General features: G+C 42.3%; 1 protein-coding gene across 1 annotated transcript; it reads left to right on the plus strand.

Annotated features, from left to right (window-relative positions):
* Positions 1-487: 487 nt before the first annotated feature.
* On the plus strand, positions 488-21,175 carry LOC149448885 (glutamate--cysteine ligase catalytic subunit-like). Its single transcript, XM_089694115.1, has 2 exons — positions 488-889; positions 21,008-21,175. The coding sequence occupies exons 1-2, from the start codon at positions 557-559 to the stop codon at positions 21,173-21,175; spliced, it is 501 nt and encodes a 166-aa protein (XP_089550241.1). The 5' UTR covers positions 488-556.
* Positions 21,176-23,204: the final 2,029 nt, after the last annotated feature.

A 23,204-nucleotide genomic window follows, 5' to 3' on the forward strand; every position in this document is an offset into this window, starting at 1 on the left:
TGGTTTAGGCCTTTTTAAAGGGTCATTCTGCCAGAAAAGTGGCACAAATCATTCTGGCCAATGATATGAATTAACGTCCAAGCGATTGATGCACCTACACGCGCCTAAATGCGTTACTCTTGTTTACAAGCAGTTTTTTTTTCTGGCAAAAACAGGAGGAAAGGCGCCTAGGAGAGAGGGCCAAAGTGTCTAGCGTGCATGAGGTCTAAACCAATTTGAAGGAAAGGTAGGACTATTCAATGTTTCTGATTCGTTTTTGATCACATATTGATCAGATAAAACAGAAGTGTGTGTGTGAGGCCACCATTAAGAGACTATTCAAGCATGCATTAGTATAAATGCTGGAATAGTGGAGCCGTTCATCCGTACAGAACACACAAACTACCCAGCACAAATCCACCACATCACTCTATGGCACCGACTATGTTAACTCTAGTAAAAGTGCCAAGTCATGATGAGGAGGGCCCCACAGCTCCGCCCACACAACAAAGGGCCGACGGACAACTTGGCGCGCGAGCACTGTCCCCGCCCAGCCGTGCTAAAGCACCCCTTGGACATGGGCGGGGACCCGGGATGTGACAGCTCCAATCACGTGAGTTGCTCGCCGCCTCATAACACTCGTGGGGGGAGGAGCCGCTTGACAACCGGCGTGAGAGGTGTGCGGTTTGCTGAACGAGTCTGTGTTAATCGCTGTGCCGAGCAAGCGCGCTCTGTCTCCCTGTCACAAGACGCCGCAGTTATGGGTCTGCTGTCCGCCGGCTCTCCGCTTAGCTGGGAAGAGACCAAGAAGTACGCGGACCACGTCCGGCAACACGGCATCATCCAGTTCCTGAACATCTACCACAAGGTGAAGGAGCGGCAGAAGGACGTGCTGAAATGGGGCGATGAGGTGAGTGACTTGTGTCAGGCACGGGGCTTCCACCGGCGAGGGGCCCGGCTCACGTGACTCCCGGAAGGGAATCCTGCACAGTGTTGCCATGGCTGCTGCGACCTGCAGGAGGGCCCCAGTGCTGCCCTGTGCGGGCCCTCCCTCTGTAACTTTGTACACATGGAGTGCAGACTGCTCTGTCTGCTCTCCTTGCCCTGGACCTCCCCGGTCGCTGCTCTGCGCGCCTGCTCTGCTTGCCCTGGACCACCTCGGTCGCTGCTCTGCGCGCCTGCTCTCCTTGCCCTGGACCACCTCGGTCGCTGCTCTGCGCGCCTGCTCTCCTTGCCCTGGACCACCTCGGTCGCTGCTCTGTGCGTCTGCTCTCCTTGCCCTGGACCACCTCGGTCGCTGCTCTGTGCGTCTGCTCTCCTTGCCCTGGACCACCTCGGTCGCTGCTCTGTGCGTCTGCTCTCCTTGCCCTGGACCACCTCGGTCGCTGCTCTGCGCGCCTGCTCTCCTTGCCCTGGACCTCCTAGTCGCTGCTCTGCGCGCCTGCTCTCCTTGCCCTGGACCTCCTAGTCGCTGCTCTGCGCGCCTGCTCTCCTTGCCCTGGACCTCCTAGTCGCTGCTCTGCGCGCCTGCTCTCCTTGCCCTGGACCTCCTAGTCGCTGCTCTGCGCGCCTGCTCTCCTTGCCCTGGACCTCCTAGTCGCTGCTCTGCGCGCCTGCTCTCCTTGCCCTGGACCTCCTAGTCGCTGCTCTGCGCGCCTGCTCTCCTTGCCCTGGACCTCCTAGTCGCTGCTCTGCGCGCCTGCTCTCCTTGCCCTGGACCTCCTAGTCGCTGCTCTGCGCGCCTGCTCTCCTTGCCCTGGACCTCCTAGTCGCTGCTCTGCGCGCCTGCTCTCCTTGCCCTGGACCTCCTAGTCGCTGCTCTGCGCGCCTGCTCTCCTTGCCCTGGACCTCCTAGTCGCTGCTCTGCGCGCCTGCTCTCCTTGCCCTGGACCTCCTAGTCGCTGCTCTGCGCGCCTGCTCTCCTTGCCCTGGACCTCCTAGTCGCTGCTCTGCGCGCCTGCTCTCCTAGTCGCTGCTCTGCGCGCCTGCTCTCCTTGCCCTGGACCTCCCCGGTCGCTGCTCTGCGCGCCTGCTCTCCTTGCCCTGGACCTCCCCGGTCGCTGCTCTGCGCGCCTGCTCTCCTTGCCCTGGACCTCCCCGGTCGCTGCTCTGCGCGCCTGCTCTCCTTGCCCTGGACCTCCCCGGTCGCTGCTCTGCGCGCCTGCTCTCCTTGCCCTGGACCTCCCCGGTCGCTGCTCTGCGCGCCTGCTCTCCTTGCCCTGGACCTCCCCGGTCGCTGCTCTGCGCGCCTGCTCTCCTTGCCCTGGACCTCCCCGGTCGCTGCTCGGCAGCTGTGCTCTATGGGGTCAATTCATTAAGGGATAAATATGAATTTTTGCGTTTTAAATGACTTGTGGTATTTATTTTAAAAGTAGTCAGTCCAGTAAAAAAACATGCGTTATTTACCTAATGTGTTTAAATATTTGTTTTGCGATATTTAGCACTTACATTTTGCATTTTTTTTGGGTTAAATTTTTTTTTTCTTTTTTTTTCTTTATTTTGCAGGCTCACATTGCACCAGAATGCACACAGCAGTGCTGTGAAACTATGAAAACATTGTAGCGTGCTTGCATTCTCAAAATGATCTCCTCCCTGTGATGAAATGTTACAATTTTGTTTTCATTCCTGAGCTCAGAGGAGAACATTTTTACACTGATGCGTTGTATTCTTTTCGACCATGGCAGAGTTCCTCTAAGTCCTCATGCACACTGCACGTTTTTTACATCTGCTGTTTTTGGCTTTTTTTTTTTTTTTTTTCTACAGACAGTAAACTTCCCAGCATGTTATGTGTCCATACACACAAACCTTTTTTTGGTAGGAGTTTTTTTGGCTGGAAAAAACCCCCAGAACTAGTGGGTTTCTAGAGGTGTTTTGTTTTTGTTTTTTTTAATCTGTAAAAATGCTCTAACACTGAAAAATGTGGCAAATACCAATACGCTTATGTGAACCTAAAGTGGTACTAAGCCCTAGTTCACACTGGGTGCTACTTGGCTTGCGATTTGCATGCCCTGCGCCTTGCAAATTGCATGCCAAGTCACACCCTATTGTCCACAATTGGGAGTGGTCATAAATAGTACATGCACTGCTTTTTGGTGTGTTTTGCATAGACCTTTGTATTAGATGTCTTGCAAATTGCACCTGAAATCGACAGGTCCCCCTGCTTTGAAATAGTTCAACTTAACTGTAATTAACTATGATTTCAGAGTCTGCTTGATGTGAATGGAGGGTAAAGGCCGAACGTTTACACTTTTAACAGAGTAAGAGAAGGGTGTAACCCCAATCGGGTTTTTTTTGGCCATCGGTGTCCCGTTGGCAGGACGTTTTGTCCCATAGCCTAAACAGGAAGAGAATGGAGATTGTGCCTCATGAGACACACACACTTTTTTTTTTTTTTTTTTTCCCCCCAGTTTGGCCAAGCAGGCTGAACAAAACTGATATACAGTGAAGAAAATAAGTATTTGATCCCCAGCTGATTTTAATATGTTTGCCCATTCACAAAAAAATGATCAGTCTAAAAATCGAATGGTAGGTGTATAGTAACACTAAGGCATGTATTTCTTTTGAATTTTTTGTTGCTATTTTGTCTAACAAATTATGCACTGACTTGCATGTTCATGAGGGAAATATTTGATCCCCTATCATTCAGCAGTATTTCTGGCTACCAGGTGTCTTTCATACAGTAACAAGCTGAGATTAGAAGCAGTCTCCTAAAGGGAGTGCTGCTAATCTCATTTTGTTACCTGTATAAAAGACACCTGTCCACAGGAGCAATCAATCAGATTCCAAACTCTTCACCATGGCAAAGATCAAAGAGCTGTCCAAGGATGTCGGGGACAAGATTGTAGACCTACACAAGGCTGGACTGGGCTACCAAACTATCGCCAAGCAGCTTGGTGAGGTGGCAACAGTTGGTGCAATCATTCGCAAATGGAAGAAACCTAAAACTGTCAGTCAACCTAGGTCTGGTGCACCATGCAAGATCTCACCTCGTGGCGTGTCAATGATCATGAGAACAGCGAGGAATCATCCCAGAACTACACATGAGGATTATGTCAATGATCTCCAGGCAGCTGGGACCACAGTCACCAAGAAAACAATTGGTAACACACTACGCCAACAAGGATTGAAATCCTGCAGTGCCCACAAGGTCCCTCTGCTCTAGAAAGCACATCCATGCCCGTCTGAAGTTTGCCACTGAACATCTGAATGTTGCAGAGGACTGGTTGAAAGTGTTGTGGTCAATTGAGACCAAAATCTGCATCAACACAACTCGCCGTGTTTGGAAGAGGAGGAATGCTGCCTATGACCCCAAGAACACTATCCCAACTGTCAAACATGGTGGAAACATTCTGCTTTGGGGGTGTTTTTCAGCTAAGGGGACAGGACAACGGCACCGCATCAAAGGGACGATGGATGGGACAATGTACCGTCAAATCTTGGGTGAGAACCTTTTTCCCTCAGTCAGGGCATTGAAAATGGGTCCTGGATGGGTGTTCCAGTATGACACTGACCCAAAACACGTGGCCAAGGCAACAAAGGAGTGGCTCAAGAAGAAGCACATTAAGGTCCTGGAGTGGCCTAGCCAGTCTCCAGACCTTAATCCGTTTGACAACTCAAACTTTCAGCTCCCTCCACAGATTTTCAAACGTCAGCCACCAAACCTTAATGACTTGGAGAGGATCTGCCAAGAGGAGTGGGCCATAATCCCTCCTGAGATGTGTGCAAACCTGGTGGCCAACTACAGGAAACATCTGACCTCCGTGATTGCCACCAAGGGATTTGCCACCAGGTCATGCTAAGTCATGTTTTGTGAAGGGGATCAAATACTTATTTCCCTCATGAACATGCAAATCCGTGCATAATTTGTTAGACATGCATTTCTTTTGAATTTTGTGTTGCTATTCTGTTACAATACACCTACTGTTTGATTTTTAGACTGATCATTTCTTTGTGAGTGGGCAAACTTTCAAAATCAGCAGGGGATCAAATACTTATTTCCCTCACTGTAACAAGCGATGTTAGTACAGTAATCACCCCCCCTTTGCTATTATGTGTTGTTGGTGCCTGCCTGCAATCAACACCACTCTGACCACCACTGTAAGGGTTGCATTGTTCATGCTGATCAGTTTAAGAGGCATTATTTTCACTAACCCCTAATGAAGCAGTTTTAGCAGGGGATCCCTGAGATTTGTAAATACTTTTAAGTGGTCCCTTTTGTGTAAAAGGTTGAGCAAAGCTGCTGTAACAGAACAAATGATTAAGAATTGCCACCTTAAATTGGAGGACATGGAAATTCAAGTATTCTTGGCTTCTGGTAATATGGAGTACTGGGTAAGGCTAGGTTCAGTGGAACTTGGGTCACACAGACATATATTTGTACAGGTAAATTCAAGTTCTTTCAGTCTTGGTGATAATGGTCAAATAGAGAGGTGAATCTCCCCAAGAGGGGCACAGACAATAAAAGCCTGACAGGTGTTCCTACCCTTTCTGCTCTAAAACAAAAATAAGTTTTTCCTTTTACTTATGCTTTAATGGTCTCTTCACCTGCGCTGCCCATCTTTCTTGAACAGTTCTGGTGTGTGTGAGATTATTTGCCCCTGTGCAATCTGTGGTGTGTTTTTTTTTTTTTTTTTGTTTTTTTTTGTTTTTTGTTTTTGTGTTTTCGTAAATGCACATGAAATTGCATGATTTTGCACATGTTCATGAAACCTTAAATGTGACTACAGTCTTAAAGCAGAGATCCACCTGGGGAAAAGTCAGCAGCTACTAATACTGTAGCTGCTGACTTTTGAAGTACGGACACTTGCCTGTCCCTCGGTCCAGTGGTGTCCTCGCCACCGCTGGTTTCACCGTCCGTCTTCTCTCCCTGGCGCTAGTATCTTCAGTGTGGGCACCCAGCTGTGACAGCTTGCAGCTTCATAGCCGGGTGCCCACTGCGCATGCGCAAGAAGTCACATGTCCCAGAAGACTCCCCAAAGGTGCCAATCCTTAATGGGAGTGGGATACAAAGGCTTAAAGCGGAACTTCCCCTTTTTGGATGGAGCTCCGCTTTAACCACTTAAGTTCTAGCAGTTGTTTACAAACAAAGCTTTCATTTTGGTTGTATTCCATTAAATATTTTCTATGTATTTTAAAGGTTAAAATCAGAGTGGTATTTTAACCCCGAACCAAAGACGTAATATATTGCAGCTTACCAGCCATGTGGCGGTTGCATTAGTTTTGGGGGTTTTTTTCACCTGCTGATCTGGCCAGTAACACAGTTCATGTTTCAGAGTGTCCCTGTGATGGAACGCAGAGTCCGACCCCCAGCCAATCTCATCAACTTGTTACCGAAGGACCATCCTATCTTGCACCGTGCTGTCATTTGCGTAACAATGCCACTCTCAGCTGCGCCCTGCACAAAGATTTTCCAGCTCGCGGCACTACAATCTATGTGCCAGCAGCCTGAGAGCGATTGTTACTGGGTTAGGTTAATACGCAATTAACCCTTCACACTGCCACCACCACCTTTTTGCAGAGAAGGAGGAAACTCACAAATCTTAGCAGTAACACTATATTCTTATGAGTGTCTGTAATACACACTGTAACCACAGACAGATGTATTCAGAGGATTATCACATACAGCAGCACTCTTCAAGAGACAGGGATTCTTTAGTTTGCATTAAAAGATTGAGACAGTTCAACACTTTTTTCAGAAAATAGGATTTATTACTAGAAAGGTCAACATGGTGCAATTTATTATTATTATTATACAGTATATAGCGCCAACAGTTTGCTCAACGCTGTACATTATAATGGGAGACAGTACAATACACGAGGGGTTCGAGGGCCCTGCTCCTTGGAGCTTACAATCTAAGAGGGAGGGGAGAGTGGTACAGGAGGAAATAGCTGTGGGGATGGAGTGGTGGGAAGAACGGAGGAGATCAGCAATTAGGTGAGGGCGGGGTAGGCTTCTCTAAAGAGATGGGTTTTCAGGGTGTGCCTAAAGGTGAGGAGGGTAGGTGACAGTCTGATGGATTGGGGTAGTGAGTTCCAGAGGATGGGGGAAGCCCTGGAGAAGTCCTGGAGATGGGCATGGGAGGAGGAGACCAGGGAACTGGAGAGTAATCCTGAGTGTGACTCGGGGTTAATTTTCAGTACCAAAAGCAGTAACCCCAAGCCACACTCGGGATTACACTGTAATGTAATTTACCTTGTCCTGCGATACCCCGGTGTCGTCCAGCCGATGCCGGTATCCAGATTCCCTTCCCTGCGTGCATCCTGACGCAGGGGTGTGGAACCAGAGGGAGATTCAAAAAAGTAAAAAATTACGTACAGTATTGTAATACTAAGAATGCAATGTATTGTGTATCAAACCATTTAACCTAAATTTTGTCCAGTTGCCTGTCTGCACTTTTACCGTTCTTTCTGCTTGGAAACTTGAACGTCCATGAAATCCAAAAAGCATCCTTTAGGTCAAAAGCTGTTTTAGACCAGCTAGAAAACAGTGATCGTGAATTAGAATCACTTGCAGAATTGAGTGATAATAATTTGTGGGGAAATTTATCATCAGACGCTGAAAGTAACGACGGCGACGATTCTGCAACTGAGATCAGTGTTGTGCGAACTTGGTGCTTTATTTCAAATTTCGGTGTTTTTGGTTTGATTACATTATTGAATTGTATTTTATTATATTATAATTTATGATTTTGTGTTTCAAACTTTCATACCTGGGATGTTTACTAGACTCTTGTTTGGACAGATTAAAGTGTTGTTCCTAAGAATTACAGGCCTACAGTATAAAACAAATTTCCATGCAAAACAATGTACCGCTTTGACATTCAAAAATGACATAATCAGACCACCAGGGGAGGTTAAAGAGTTTATTTTGGATAGAGTCTCGTAGTTATTTAAGTGTTCACTGGCTACATTTTTCCTGAAGCCTTAAAGTGGTTCTTAAGGTTCAATGTTTTGGGGTGTTTTTTTTTTTTTTTTTTTTTTTTGGGGACTCTTCCTCTTTATTGGCTGAGACCGCAGCGGGAGCCCATTGGCTCCTGCTGCTGTCAATAGCAGACATTAAGCCAAATAGGATAGAATAGGGGGCAGGGCCGAGCCTCAGCTGTCTTATGGATGCATAGAGCAGCGGCTCAGGGGCGGGCATGCAGCAGTGCCCCCAGGGCAGGTAGCTTTCCCTGGGGACACTGCTCGAGGAGGAGGAGCCCAAAGCCTGGTGGGGGCCTGAAAAGTGGATCGGGGCTGCTCTGTGCAAAATCACTGCACAAAGCAGGCAAGTATAACAGGTTTGTTATTTAAAAAAAAAAAAAAAAAAAAAAAAAAAGCTTTTGTGTCACTGTAAAGTGTTACTAAACCCACAACAGTAAAATTAGTCTGTATATGCAGGAAAGAATGCTTGTTATACTCACTGTGGAACCTAAGGGGTTAATCCTCTGCATTGTGTAAAAAGGCTGTTTGATCCTGAATTCTCTGTCCTCCCCTTCTACTGTCCCCAGTCCACCTACTTACAGTACAGAGCTCTAGGAGTCACTCTGTACATGCTCAGTTTAGTGTGTTTTGCTAGTTTTTCTTTGAGAGGGTGCGTGTGATTAGCACAGGGCCAATCAGCACTGTCCAGACGGTCAGGGGTTATGCAACCTCTTATTACAGTCGGAGCATGATGAAAACTCCTACAAGCTTTAACCAGTGCTCAGCTGGACACTGATAGAAGTTACAAGACTGCTATATATTGCCGCTAAAAGATATTTAGCAGTTACTAAACTTATGGCCCTGCATTCACTATATCTGATCTCCCACAGTATATGGAAATGTAATTATTTCAGTAACCCTTTTAATCTGTAACTTCAAAAACCGAAAGCTGCTGATGGGTATGAAGTGCAGGTACCCAGAGATGCCTGCTCATAACCTGCAGCAGCATTCATTACCTAGTTTTTCTAAATGCCAAGCTGCTTTGACAAAGGTCTGACCCCTCTGGGTCATGCTAAAGGTTGCTTGTTCCTTTCTGCCAGCCGTACATTCATATTGCCCAGTAAAGCAACCCATCGTGGTGATGGGCCAATAGGCATACCATAAAGGCACCAGCAGTATCAAACCTGCATTAAAAAAAGTAATTCATGCTGCATTTTTTCACATGTGGATGCAGTGTAAATGCAACTCTGGATTGGCGGGTGAAAAAAAATATATAACCCAAAGAACTCATTACAAACACATGTAAATGCGTATGTGGAACCTAAAGTGAATGTGGGGATTGCAGTGTAAAACAAGTCCTTAAACTTTCATAAGAAACATACCTGTTCTTTCAATGAAACATGTCCTGAAAAATATGTAGACTGCCATTACTGGCCTTACTATCAAACAATGCTGGCTGTCATGCTGATGCAGTTCTTTCTATGTTGCTGGCCCAAAATAAAGATACAAATTAAGGTATTCTGACTTTTAATTGGCTTTCATTTGCTGTATGTTTTTTGTGGATCAGTAACCTTTAGTGTCTTGAAACATGACAGCATTTTTCTTTAATAAATTCAATGCTTCTCTTGTGGAACATGTACACTTCCAAGCATGGATTGAATGCATTGAAGGTAATTCTATAAATCTTTGGCTTCGGAATGCTTATTGGCCCTTGACCACTGGTATATGGACCATATCATGTAGATCTGCATTTGCTTGGCTGTCGTACAGCTGTGATGTCTCTGACCCAGCAGCAATCGGCAGATGTCAAAGGGAAGACTTCAATACAATGCAGCTATGGTATTTTTTTCAAATATATGCCCAGCGCTCAAATGTGAAAGGATGGAGTAAAAACACAAGACAGAGTTTATAGTGTAGTTGTAAAGAGCTTCTAAAATGAGGGGGGGGGGGGTGCCACCTTTCCCTGGCTATGCGTATTGAGGAGAAACACATTGAGTGGAGCCTGTGATCAGCGACGTCATCACACATGCAACCTGGACACGCAGCAGCGTTTTTTAGATTTTAAGCTCTTTACATGCCAATCTCTGCATAATGGTTTGTTCAGGATGGAGCTGGAGGAAAAAAAATACTCCAAAGGGCCACCATAGGTACAGCTATAGGAGTGTTTCCTATATCGGGCCACCCTGGAATATTCAAACCAATTGCTGCTGCCTTGGTTGCCTCCTGCCTGTGCTGACCTATTACCTGGAAGTTTGATGTGCAGAGTTAAGCTGGCTTTCCAGTCAGCTCTTACAAAAGGGTATTGTGACCTGTTTATTTGAAGATCATGGGGATCATGGAAGAGGCTTTTTGCATGGTGGTGGAGGACTCTGATCAGAATATTTACCTGTTGACCTCACTTTCAGTTGATGATTTGCGTGGAGGTTTTTGATTTGTGTAACCATTTAAACACTATAATTTGCGTTGTTTGAGCATGTTTTGTTGTAACTGGTTTTTGTGTTTTTCATTTAACTTAAGTTAATCACAGGATGTGCACCTATGTTTTTTATATAGATTCATATTTATTTGGTATTCGGATAATTTTGTGTGCAGCATCTAAAAAATTTCTTTTGGAAATACTTTTTGAGTACAAGTTGTTGTTTTTTTTTTTTTTTTTTTTTTTTTTTCTTTTCATATTCCCTTTTGGATTGTTTTAGAATAGTGTTTAATTGCCATAATCCCTTCTGTTTAGGTATAAAGGTCATGCCACTGTACTTTAATATGAAAAAAAAAATCATCGGAGTACCTTATTTAATCATTGCTCTTCAGAGGTCACATGAGGTTACCTAGATTTTTCCTGTTTTAACGAAAGTTCTGAGGAAGGAGTTTTGATTGGTGCTGTGCCAGTCACATAACAAGCAAAAAGTTTTGTTTTTGCAAGAACATGGTGTAGGTATAGTTTAAGTTGACTGTGTTCACACTGTAAAGATATCTGAAGGGGATTCATGTGTATGTCCTGGAATGAACATTGAGGTGAAGCCTCAATCACATCCTATATCCCACCCCCAGAAGTACAAGGTCATGGGGGGGGGGCGCGCGCGTCATCTACCATTGTGTATGCTCTCCCACATGTGTGACTATAAAGTTACATGGGTGGAACAGATGCCAAAAAGGAGGAAATGAACAGCTTAGAATGGAAATGAAGCAGAAGCATGTTCAGTAGATGTCAACAGCTGGTCTATGTGATCTTGGCCTGCAGTGGGGATACAGACAAGGAGGGAGGGAGAGAGAGTTAACAGCAGGATCAGCCAGGGTTTTTGCAGTCTACAGAAAACAAATGCTCTAGTAGAGGAGAATGAGCACAATGTAATATAGTTCATATTGACTTTTTTTTTTTTTTTTTATGATTTGGGTTTAATGTCCCTTTAAAAAAAAAAAAAAAAAAAAAAAAAAAAAACTGCCCTGAACAAATCAACAGGCAAGTACAGTTGTGTTGAAAATAATAGCAGTCAGACATCATTAACCTGATCAATCACTGTTTTTGGTAGAAATGATATTTCTACATGGTAAATAATTTACTAGCAGGTGTAGTAGAGTAATAGAAATCCAACAGACCCAACAGTCATGACATGCATGCTGCTGATTCTGTGTAGTTGAATCACTAATTGAAAGGGGCATGTTCAAAATAGCAGTGTGGAGTTCTATTAGTGAGGTCATTCATTCTTTGAAAAACAGGTAGCAATTATTGCCCTTATTTAAGGAAGGAAGGCAGCAAATGTTGTACATGCTGGTTACAGTGCATTTCTCTCTGAAATTCTGAGGAAAATGGGTCGTTCCAGACATTGTTCAGAAGAACAGCGTACCTTGATTAAAAAGTTGATTGGAGAGGGGAAAACATATAAAGAAGTGCAGAAAATAATAGGCTGCTCAGCTAAAATGATCGCAAATGCTTTAAAATGGCAACCAAAACCTGAAAGACGTGGAAGAAAGCAAAAAACTACCATTCGAATGGATAGAATAGCCAAAATGGCAAGGACTCAGCCAACAATCAGCTCCAGGAAGATCAAAGAAGGTGTAAAGTTACCTGTGAGTACTGTTACAATTAGAAGACGCCTATGTGAAGCCAAGCTATCTGCAAGAAGCCCCCGCAAAGTACCACTGTTGGGAAAAAAAGACGTGCTGAAGAGGTTACAATTTGCCAAAGAGCACATTGACTGGCCTAAAGAGAAATGGCGCAACATTTTGTGGACTGATGAAAGTAAGATTGTTCTTTTTGGGTCTAGTGGCCGGAGACAGTTCGTCAGACGACCCCCAAACACTGAATTCAAGCCACAGTACACTGTGAAGACAGTGAAGCATGGTTGTGCAAGCATCATGATATGGGGATGTTTCTCGTACTACGGTGTTGGGCCTATTTATCGCATACCAGGGATCATGGATCAGTTTGAATACATCAGAATACTTGAAGAGGTTATGCTGAAGAGGAAATGCCCTTGAAATGGGTGTTTCAACAAGACAACGACCTCAAACACACCAGTAAATGTGGAACATCTTGGTTCCAGACCAACAAGATTGACGTTATGTAGTGGCCAGCCCAATCCCCCGATCTTAATCCAATAGAAAACTTGTGGGGTGACATCAAAAATGCAGTTTCTGAGGCAAAACCAAGAAATAAAGAACTGTGGAATGTAGTCCAATCATCCTGGGCTGGAATACCTGTTCACAGGTGCCAGAAGTTGGTTGACTCCATGCAACACAGATGTACAGCAGTTCTCAGAAACAGTGCTTATACAACTAAATATTAAGTGATTTCAAAGGAAAGCAAAATCTTCAAACATTTTTCAGTTTATATAGTGAATGTTTGAGTTTGTAAAGAAGAATACAAACACTTTTTTTTTTTTTTTTTTTTTGAACAGTCTAATATTCACTTTTTTCTTCAATTTTTTTTTTTTTTTTTTTTTTAGAGGAACACAAATTTGATATATTTTTCTTCATGTTTTGATTTGGAATAGAATATGTAGTGTTCCCAATGCATTTGTGTGTATGGAAATAAAAGCTATTAGAAGGATTTTGAGCTTTATTCACTTTTTTCAGCACACTATTATTTTGAACACAACTGTATGTAATTTGTGTAATGGATAGTGCCTATCCACTGTTCATCTATATTGTATGCAATGGCTTTTCTGCCCAATGTTAAAAAAAAAAAAAAATAAAAAATAATAATCTTCTGTCAGAATAAAAGGGGGGGGGGTTAAAGTGGACCTATAAATGGCTAGTTTACTTTAAATGTGTTCTTAAAAGCCTTAAAGCACTCTCTTATGTTGTGTTCTCTGCCATGCATGTGTTTTTGTTTGGTTTTTTTACTTAATATGGCTTTTACATGGATAAGGTATTTCATAGCCTTTGGATTGACTCCCAAGATGAATTCTACATTCTTAAATGTAGTAAAACTGGTCTTAAACACCAAAGAAATGCTCACTTGATTAGCATTTTGACAGATTACATTGAATGGCAATGCTTTGCGTTCCAGTTATCCGTGCGCCAGTGCACAGTTAAAGTATCCTTTGGGCAGAGTTTCTCACACTGATGGACTGGTTTGTTTTCATAGTTTGTCAAGTGTTCTGGAAAGTTGTTTTAAAATTAATCTGGGATTCTTGCCATGGCCAATGTTCACTTTTAAAATGTAGGTTCGCTTGGGATTTACGTTATGGTATTTGCTTTTTTTAAAAACAAAAGAGAAACTTGTAGCCGAGATACTTTTTAAACAATCTTGTCTAATCCTCCTTGATCAGTGTTTCTTAACTTTTTTTTTTTTTTTTTGGAGTTATGGACTCCCTAAGAATCTTATGAGAGCTATGGTCCCCCTGCCCAGAAATATTCATATAAACACAACTTTACATGTAATGAATATATGTACTTTATTTTACTGCATTTTGATTGCGTCATACATGTGACATACAAAGTCACATTAGCACATTAAAGTCCTTTTTATATCTGCTCAAATCTATTACCAGAAACTGAGAATTAGCACTTGTTATGGAGTGGCACAAGTTGGTTGTGCAGAGAACAAGGATACAAATTTAAAGGGTAAACTTGGGCCAACAAGTCAAGATATTCTTAGCAGTTGGTGCTAGTCAGTGGCAGGGTTCAGGTTTTTTTTTTTTTGTTTTTTTCTGCTGACCTTTTTTAAAGACCTCCTGAAACCATGGGTTCTTAACTTGGACCCCAGGTTAAGAACCCCTGTCCTAGAAGAGTTACATTTTTTCTTTTTAATGTGGTTCTAAATAAATAAGAATGGAAGAATGTGGAAACTTGAGACAAACCATATAACTAAAAGGGAACAAGGGCAGGAATCCTGGAATTATTTACCCAGTAGTGTAACTCTGGTTTTTAACAATTTTCTTTAAGGATGGCACATGAAAATTTACCAGAATAGTTGGGAGAACTCTCCTCCCAAAGGGCTGTCTGTGGCACCAAGTACAGTATATGACAATAAGACTACTTTGGGGCATTGAATGGCCTTTGTGACTTAACGGAAGGAGCGCCAAAGGAATTTCTAGAACTATCTATTTGGTTCCAGTATTTCATTCAAATATGTGCATATGAGAAAAGTATGTAGAATTCCTTTATATCTATCAAAGAGACTTTATGCAATGTTAAGTGCAAACTCGAACTGTAGAGCCTAGCCAGAACATGACGTTTCTGAGGGGAAATGTACTGCATATCCATACCCCACATGTGTCAGAACATAAAGAAGGGTTTGCTGTGTAAGCACCACTTACAATATCCCTTAAGAGGAAAGTGTCATAAGCTTTGTATTTTGTACCATATGAAACTTATCAAAGGTCCTTGCGATAGGTTCTCGTTCAATGCTTTGGCTTGAATGATCTGTGTGTATACCCAGTTTAAACCGCACTGTAAGTACAATATTCCCAATGCACATTTTCCTAAAAAAAAAAAGGCTGTAAATGTAAGTGGGTGCTGCAGCGACCATCGTTTAGCAATCAAAGATATTGGAAGCAGAAAGTATATCATCAGCACACCAACGATTTCCAGAGCAGGTCCAAAGCTTTGCCTTACTAAGTAACATTTATTGCAGACATGCTGACTACCAAAAGGACCCATTCATGAGTGTTTTGTAGCTCAAAGGTCCAAAATGCTCAACATCCAAATGCCGTTGTTTCAGTGGTAAGTCCTCATGCACACTGGATGTTTTTACAGCTGCTGTTTTTGGCTTTCCTTTTTTTTTTTTTTTTTCTCTACAGCTAGTAAACTCCTCAGCGTGTTATCCTACGTGTCCATGTACACAGATTGTAGTCAGTGTTTTTTGGCTGGGAAAAAAACCCCAGAACTGGTGGATTTCTAGAGGAGTGTTTTAGCTGTAAAAACTCTCTAAAGCTGAAACGTGATAAATTGCTGCAAACCAGCATTTTTGGAGTTAATTTTTTGTTTTTTACCAAAAATAAATTAAATTTTTTGGGGTCAAATAAAACTCTAAAAATGTGGGTAAACGCTGAAAAACTTGTGGGTTTTTTTTATTTGACTTTACACAGCTAATGTTACCAGCATTTATTAAAACACCCAGTGTGTATGGAGCCTGACTGTTCAGATATGAGCACTCTAATGGCACTAGCTCATCATCTAAAGCTACATGAGCTAATAAAAAAAAAAGATATTCTCCTGGACTTTATATGGGAAAAAACCACAATGAGTATATAAAGATAGAAAACTAATGTTTTATTACAAAAAAATTGCATGATTAAAATCAAAGGATTTGATATAATGAATTCCAATACAAATGTCAGGTCTAGAACATAACAATGTATGAAGTGTGAACAGCAAAATACATAATATCACTTTAAAAGTAAGAGAAAGCGGATTACTCACAAGTTGCACCGCACCAGATAGTAAGTAACAGATATTCAAAAAGAAGTTGAATGAGGATGCTGTCCAAGTGACACATCAGGGAGAGGGCAGGCAGGGATGCCCGATGAACCATCCACCAGCAAGGACCATATTACAGCAGCCACTAAGGGGATCTGTCAAGTGCAATAGAAGCCATAAATGAAAAAGATCTCATGTTTATGTAACACAAGAGTAATGGCTCAAGCAAATGGATTATTAATATATGGGCTCAGTTAAAATATATACTATAATAGTATAATCCATAACATAAATCCAATCCAGGTAAAAGTAACAAATGCGTATGTGAGCCTATATAGAAACAGTCACCCCTATAGAAGGAGAGCAAAAATACAAATACAAAAATATTAAGTATTTTAAAATGCTCACCAATGGTATCTCTGTAGTATCACATGGAGTCACCTCAGGATTATCCAGAAGGAGTGCAAGTGCAAAATAGCTAGTATAAATAGTGGTAATCCAATGCTCACAAGCCAATAACCAAGCTGACCATGTTTGGTGCCAAATGTGATTTTAATAATTAGGTGTTTTAGATTCTCCTCCTGTATTTCTGCACATTTAGCGGTCCTCCATCTGCGCACCAGTGTCACGTGAGGGCGCGATGTCACGTGCATACACAGCCGGCTACAACCTACCATAGGGCACTGTTAACCTACCCAGCAGCCCAGAAACCTAAGGCATACTGACTCCACAAGGGGGGGGATGTGAACTACAGTCACCCAAGGTCGAGGCCGGATGACAAAAGGCCCCCTCAGCGCTCTCCTATTGTGGTGAGGTTGTTTTGTTTCTGTATAGGCTCACATACATATCTCTTGTTACTTTTACTTTGATTGGATTTATTAGGTTGATTATATTATTCTAGTACATATTTTAACTGAGGCCCTATATTAATACTTTTATTCTTTTGTGTTAACAAACCAGAGATCTTTTTTCATTTATGGCTTCTATTGCACTTGATGGATCCCCTTATTGGCTGCTGTAATGTAGTCCTTGCTGGTGGATGAATATCCGATGTAGTGCAACTTGTAATCAGCTTTCTCTCATACGTTTAAAGTGATATTATGTATTATGCAGTTTACACTTATTTGATACATTGTTTTATGTTCTAGACCTGACATTTTGTCCCTGAAGAAGGAAACATGAGTTCCGAAATGTGTTGGCTTTGTCTCGACAACATCACTGTACAAGTTCTTTTGGGCTGCTAACCCTTTTAGCCAGTTGATGTACTGGACTGTCAGATTTTATGCACACTATGTAAGCTCTGTACGTGAAGTATGAACCATTGTATTGTAATTCCATTACATCAAATCATTTGGATCGTTTTATCGCGCTAATTTTTTGTAATAAACATTACTGTTTTATATCTATGTATACTCATTGTGGTTTTTGCCATGTAAAGTTCCAGGGGAATATTTCTATTTTTTTTTTTCTTGGTCTTCATATGTTGGGATGTTGGCCAAAACAGTCTAATGGTGGGACATTTTACCATATTAATTTTTGCATGAGTTAATCAGTGGGAACACCTGAAAATGCTCAAATCAAGTGTGGTTTTTTTTTTTTTTGTTTTTTTTTTTCTTGTGTATTTTTACAGCATCTTTGAGCCTGTAAGAACTGGTCTAAAATTTGTTTACACCTGGCTGTTGACTACAAACCTCTATCTTCATTTTAGATAGCTTGGACTATGCCTCACTCTGCCTTCTAAGGCTTAGACTACTTCACGTCAACAGCCAATACCAGTCATTCAGATTCTGATTCAGGATGCATGAAGGCCACCACCAAGGGACTAGGGTCACTGACAAGCCACAAACAGGGGAAAGAAATACAGTAGCCATAGATTAGACTGGCATCAAGGAGGTGAGAGGTAGACTACAAGCTCAATTGCATTATGATGCTGCCATGCCTGTTGCTAGAGATGCTGTCTGCCCCGAGTTCATCTTGCAAGGGGGTGCAGCAGAGGAAAGCTCTGAAAATTTGTCTTCTGGCATTCCATTGTAGGCTTGGCTGGAAGAGGCACCAGCAGACCCTGCACACTTTCTCTTGAGCTTTTATTACCCCACCTGGCTTTGGCACCCAGACTTCAGGACAAGTAGACTAAGCCTAGTGCATCCCCAGAATGATCATTGGTGTCAGAAGGGAAACCCAGGCCAGTCCACAAATGGGTTGTCACTTGCTAGTACTGGCCTTTCATAAAGTGAAAAGGACAAGTGGACATGGATGGACAAGAGCCCCACCATTAAGGAGGGATTTAGAAAAGGGGGAGTGGGTGGAGGAATGCAGTCAAGAATACGAAGTCTCCTGGATGGAGGAAACACAAATGGTGCAGACATCAGTTTTTCTGCACACGTTCTGCAAGGGCACAAAAAATTTGTTTGCTGTGCCCTGTTCTTACCACAACTAGTATCGCATGAAGATTTTTCTTCTGCACTGGAATCTGCAACTTGTATAAAACACGCTGAAGTGTGTGTATGTGCTTAAGAAGGTAAACCTATTTTTAGGAATGACTGTAAATACCTTTTTTAGATCCTGCAAAAAAATGCAGTATCCTTGTCACTTCCTGTGAGCAGAAATATACCTCTCCTTTTTTGTAAACGGTGTGACAGCCATGGCTCCCTCCATGGAGAGTGTAGATGCCATTGGAAAGGACATGTGGTGTTTGCATAATTGCCAGGTGAAAATAAAGTGTGTTGGTATTCAGGGAGACTTGGAGAACTAATGCAGCCTCCTCTGGTAAGTTGCAGTATATAATTTTTGGGGGTTTAGATTTCTTTTACAGTACAAAGCCCAAATATACCCTGGGGTGGCAACTTTCTGGAAAAACTGCTTAAAAAAAAAAAAAAAAAAAAAAAAAAATCAGTTGCATGGATGTAGACTCCGATGCTTTACTTAACCACTTGCCTACAGGGCACTTATACCCTCTTCCTGCCCAGGCCAATTTTCAGCTTTCAGTGCTGTCGCACTTTGACAATTGCGTGGTCATTCAACACTGTACCCGTATGAAATTGTGTTTTTTTTTTTTTTTTTTTTTTTTTTTTTTTTTTTTTTTTGACCGCTTTCTTTTGGTGGTATTTAATCACCTCCTGGGTTTTTTATTTTGTTCTAAACAAACCAAAAACTGAAAATTTTGAAGTTTTTTTTTCTTAAATTTTGTGAATAAGTGATTTTTCTCCTTCACAGATGTGCGATAATGAGGGGCACTGATAGGCTGCCCTAATAGGCAGCACTGATGAGGCGGCACTGGTAGGTGGCATTGATGGGGATTGAAAGGCAACACTCATATATGGCACTGAAAGGCAGCTCAGATGGACACTGATGTGACATTGAAGGGCACTGGCAGGTGGCACTGCTGGGGCTACACTGATCATCAGTGCCCTGATGATCAGTGTACATGTCCCCTCTGAGGAATGCCGATTACCGACTCTCCTCTCGCGCTGTCAGCGTGACAACTCTTGAGGAGGGAAATGCTGAGAACCGGCATTTACTTATTTTATACGCGATCAGCTGTGATTGGACACAGCTGTTCACATGACCGAGCCAACGTCTTTGGCTCTTTACATTGATCGGTGATCTACTGTGTCCTAGGGGGTTAGGGTGGGAGAACCCCCGAGAATGAGAGAACCGCCTTGCGCCCGTCATTTCCTTCTATGGTGGGCGGGAGGCGTTTTAAAGGGTATCTAAACCAAAAAAAGAAGGGTGATGGATTAGAAGGGCTATAGCATTGCTTCAGTTTAACAGATATTTACAAGGATAAAGCATTTTACAGGACCAATAGGTTACTATATATGCGTGTGTATATTTATTTTGCTGCTACACCCTCTTAGGAATTTGGGCTGCTTTCACACTGATGCCCTTTTGCGCGCTAAAACCTTTCCAGGGTGACAGAAGCTCATCAAAACCATTCCCCTTTAAATCCTATGGGCCTCTTCATACCACTGTGCTACAGTTGTGGTGCATTTTGAAAAGTCCTGCATGCTGCGTCTTCGATACAGTTTTCAAAACTGCTCCAGATATGCCGTTCCACATTGAAATGAATGGAGAATGCAACAAACCCATCAAAAACACTGAGTTTTGCTTTTTTGAATCACATGTCCATTTTTCACAGGTGCAGGAAATAAGAAAACACACTGGAAACACATACATTCATGTTAATTTTTACCACTTTTTTGCTACTGAGCAGTGTGAAAGCAGCCTTATAAGCTGCAAAATAAAATTTGTGTTCTTGGGGTTTCGATATACTTTTAAACTCTAGTTACAACAGTCGATAACCAGATTAGAGAACCTTGACAAGCTTTGATTATGCTGAGCGAAGTCCAGTGCAGGCAGGGTCCAGATGTCTTATTAGAAAGCTGTTTGCACAAGCCTTTTAAATTCATCTTCATTTTCTACCCAGGCTTTTACTTAACTTTACTGTCCCAAGAATAGCATGTTGGGTACTCAAGCCTGACCTGGAGGATTTTGATAAGCATTTTCATATCCAGTCAGTGAACTTGCTAAAATTGAGGCTTGGCATCCAGCATTGTTGCACCAGAGTATGTTCTGGATGCTGGAACTTGTCTGGGTTGGGCATACACATACTAGGGCCTTCATAATTCAAAGCATATACTGCAAGAAGTTTAGAAACTAGCTACATTTTAATACAGAAATCGGAAGTTAGCAATAGTGACACAGCTTGTGGTTCATGGTGGTCATTGCTCCTGGAATTTGTTCAAGGCTTTGGTTTGAATGGCTTAACTGCTAGTGTATGTATTTCAGGTACTTTATATAGCTCAGTCAATTTTATGCAGAGATATTTTATAGTACATTCACATCAGTCCCTAACCCATAAGGGGTGTACAATATAAGGTCCCTAGCTTACATTCATACATACACATACTAGGACCAATTTAGACACAGGCTCCAATTATCCTACCAGCTATGTGTGCTTATTATGGTAGGGCCTTTTTGGGTTGAAAGCCCTACCAGAGCAGGTATATCTAAAGAGCATTCTGTATAAAGCAGTTATCTATCCCAGTTTTATAAATAGAAAGCGTAAATTGCTATAATTAACACACTTAACCATATTCATGTATTTGAAAAGGCTGACTGATGCTTTGCTTATTGCATTCGCTCTACAGAATAATATAAACCAATGCATGTGTGTATGTTTTGCAGGACTTACCTTTTTCTTTAAACCCTGACCTACTTGATTGTTTCATGGTTTTTTGTTTGTGTTTTTTTTTTTCTCCAGGTGGAGTACATGTTGATTGCCTTTGATCATGAAAATCAAAAGGTTCGTTTAGTACTCGAAGGCGAGAACATGCTTGAAACACTTCAAGACAGAGGTGAAAAAAACAAACCCAAAGTACGTGCTCTTAGTCTAGAATGTTTTGTGTATGGTAACAAGTCACCAAGTTAGTACCCATTCACATATATTCAGATGACATGAAAAAAACATTGCTTCTTATGGTGCCTGTTAACGGTCTGGTGCACTGGCGGTGCAGATTCAGTGCTGTTTTTAAAGAGTCCTGTCAGATTTCTGAAAAGTGCAGTCCAGTTTAGGTGCAGATTACAGGCTATTGACTTCTATGGGAACCGTTACTAAACCACGTGTGAACAGGATAATCCTGAGCTATTCCTGTCCTGAACCTGATGTGGACAACTACTGTATCAATTAGCTGTGAAATCTGAGCTTCAATCTGCACCGCACATGTGTGAATCAGCTCTTACCATGTACCTGGTGTCCCTAGCTGGTAAACCACATTTTGTAATTCTTGGGTAAATATAAATTGTTGTCTATAAGGCAGCAGATGGAAGCCTAGGCTTTGTTCCCATATGGTCCTTGCATTGCTGAAAAGAGCCTGTTTACAGAGCTCAGTAGCTTAACGCGGTAGTAAACCGCAAAATATCAAATCTTCTCCCTACAAGTTAAGAGCATAATGTGCTAGTATACATTGCATATTGGGTAAGACTTGCCTGAAAACAAAGCCCAACAGTGGAGCGCTGACTCACCTGGACTTCCATCTTCACCCAGTATTCCTTCCAGGTTTGCTGGCTGCGGCCATCTGACTGGCCGAGCTGTGATGACGTCGCTCCCACGGCACGGCTCTGAATGGATGGCACGGTGTCCAGTGAGAGCACAGTGACTATGGCATCAACGTTGATGCTAAAGTAAATATCTACTAAAAGGTGCATGTTTAGCAGATATTTACTGTACCTACAGGTACATTTTTTTTTATTATAGGCTTACATGTAACAAGACTTTACTACCACTTTAAGATACAGGCACAGGGATTCTTTTCACAGTGCTGTGCTCAAACAGCTCTGTATAAAGTATTAATGAGAGAGCCTGAAGACAAATGATTATATGAGAAGGTAAACAATTTTTAAAGCCCCATCTTTTTATTGTCTGATATCGTGGCTGATGTTGACAGGATTACCGTATTACTGTCCAGGTGGAGTGCCGACCTGACCTGGACCAGTGCATTTTGTGGGAACAGTGGTCTGACCCCGCTGCACACACATCTAGCATTTTTTTGCACTTTTTTTTTTTTTTTTTTGGTGTGTGGTGTAATGCACCCTTTGCGACATATGCCCCATGAACTGGAAATCTGGCAAATTGCAATTTGTTTCAGTTTCTGCACCCTGTAAACTGATAGCTGTGGATCTCTGCCTGGTTTAACCATGTGTGGAAAAGGTAACTGTCATAAGACGTTACCTCCACCCTTCATTCTTTCTCTGAGGGACAAATGTACATGGCACTGTGCCGTGAATAGTCTGTTGGGCCCAGCCTGCTTTTTAAACATGTAATTCAAAGCATTTCTAGAGCAGTCGGTTAGTTCAAGAGTATATGCTGCTTTTGGAGGTTTGGTTTATCCCATTTAAACCTGAGCTTAGGCTGTAAAAGGCACATGTCTATAGGGTTAAAGTGTTTGTTTCCGCATGAGTTATTGTGGCTTGTTGGCAAACACTTTTTTGTAGTAAAAAAAAAAAAAAAAAAGACCAAATGCAAACATCTGGATTAACAGCCATAACAAGCTATTCAAATGCATCCCCACAAACCCATATCATTATTTCCTCCCCCACTCCCTATAACCATGCCACTTTCCTAGTTTCTAACCCTTTACATCTTTATCAGTCTATATCTGTAATCCCTTCCTCCTAACCCCTTTTTCTCTGTGGGCCATCCTTAGCAACTCCACCCCCCTCCACAATCCTTTACTTCCCAGCAGTTCATAATAACCCTTTTTAAAGACCAACCACTTCATAGTCTCAGAAACGTTGTTACTTTATCCTCCCACAGATTTCCTTAATATTTTGTAATACTTCCTTCCAATATTCTTGTATCTTTGGGCAATCCCACCATATGTCATCGTCATTTTTCCCCACAACCTTTCCAGCATAAGGGTGAAACCTCTACTTGTTTATGTGCTTTACTCGGTGTGATA

The sequence above is a fragment of the Staurois parvus genome, unplaced genomic scaffold, assembly GCF_062004578.1.
Source record: "Staurois parvus isolate SC_StPar_1 unplaced genomic scaffold, SC_StPar_1.0 ptg000652l, whole genome shotgun sequence".
Classification (NCBI taxonomy): Eukaryota; Metazoa; Chordata; class Amphibia; order Anura; family Ranidae; genus Staurois; species Staurois parvus.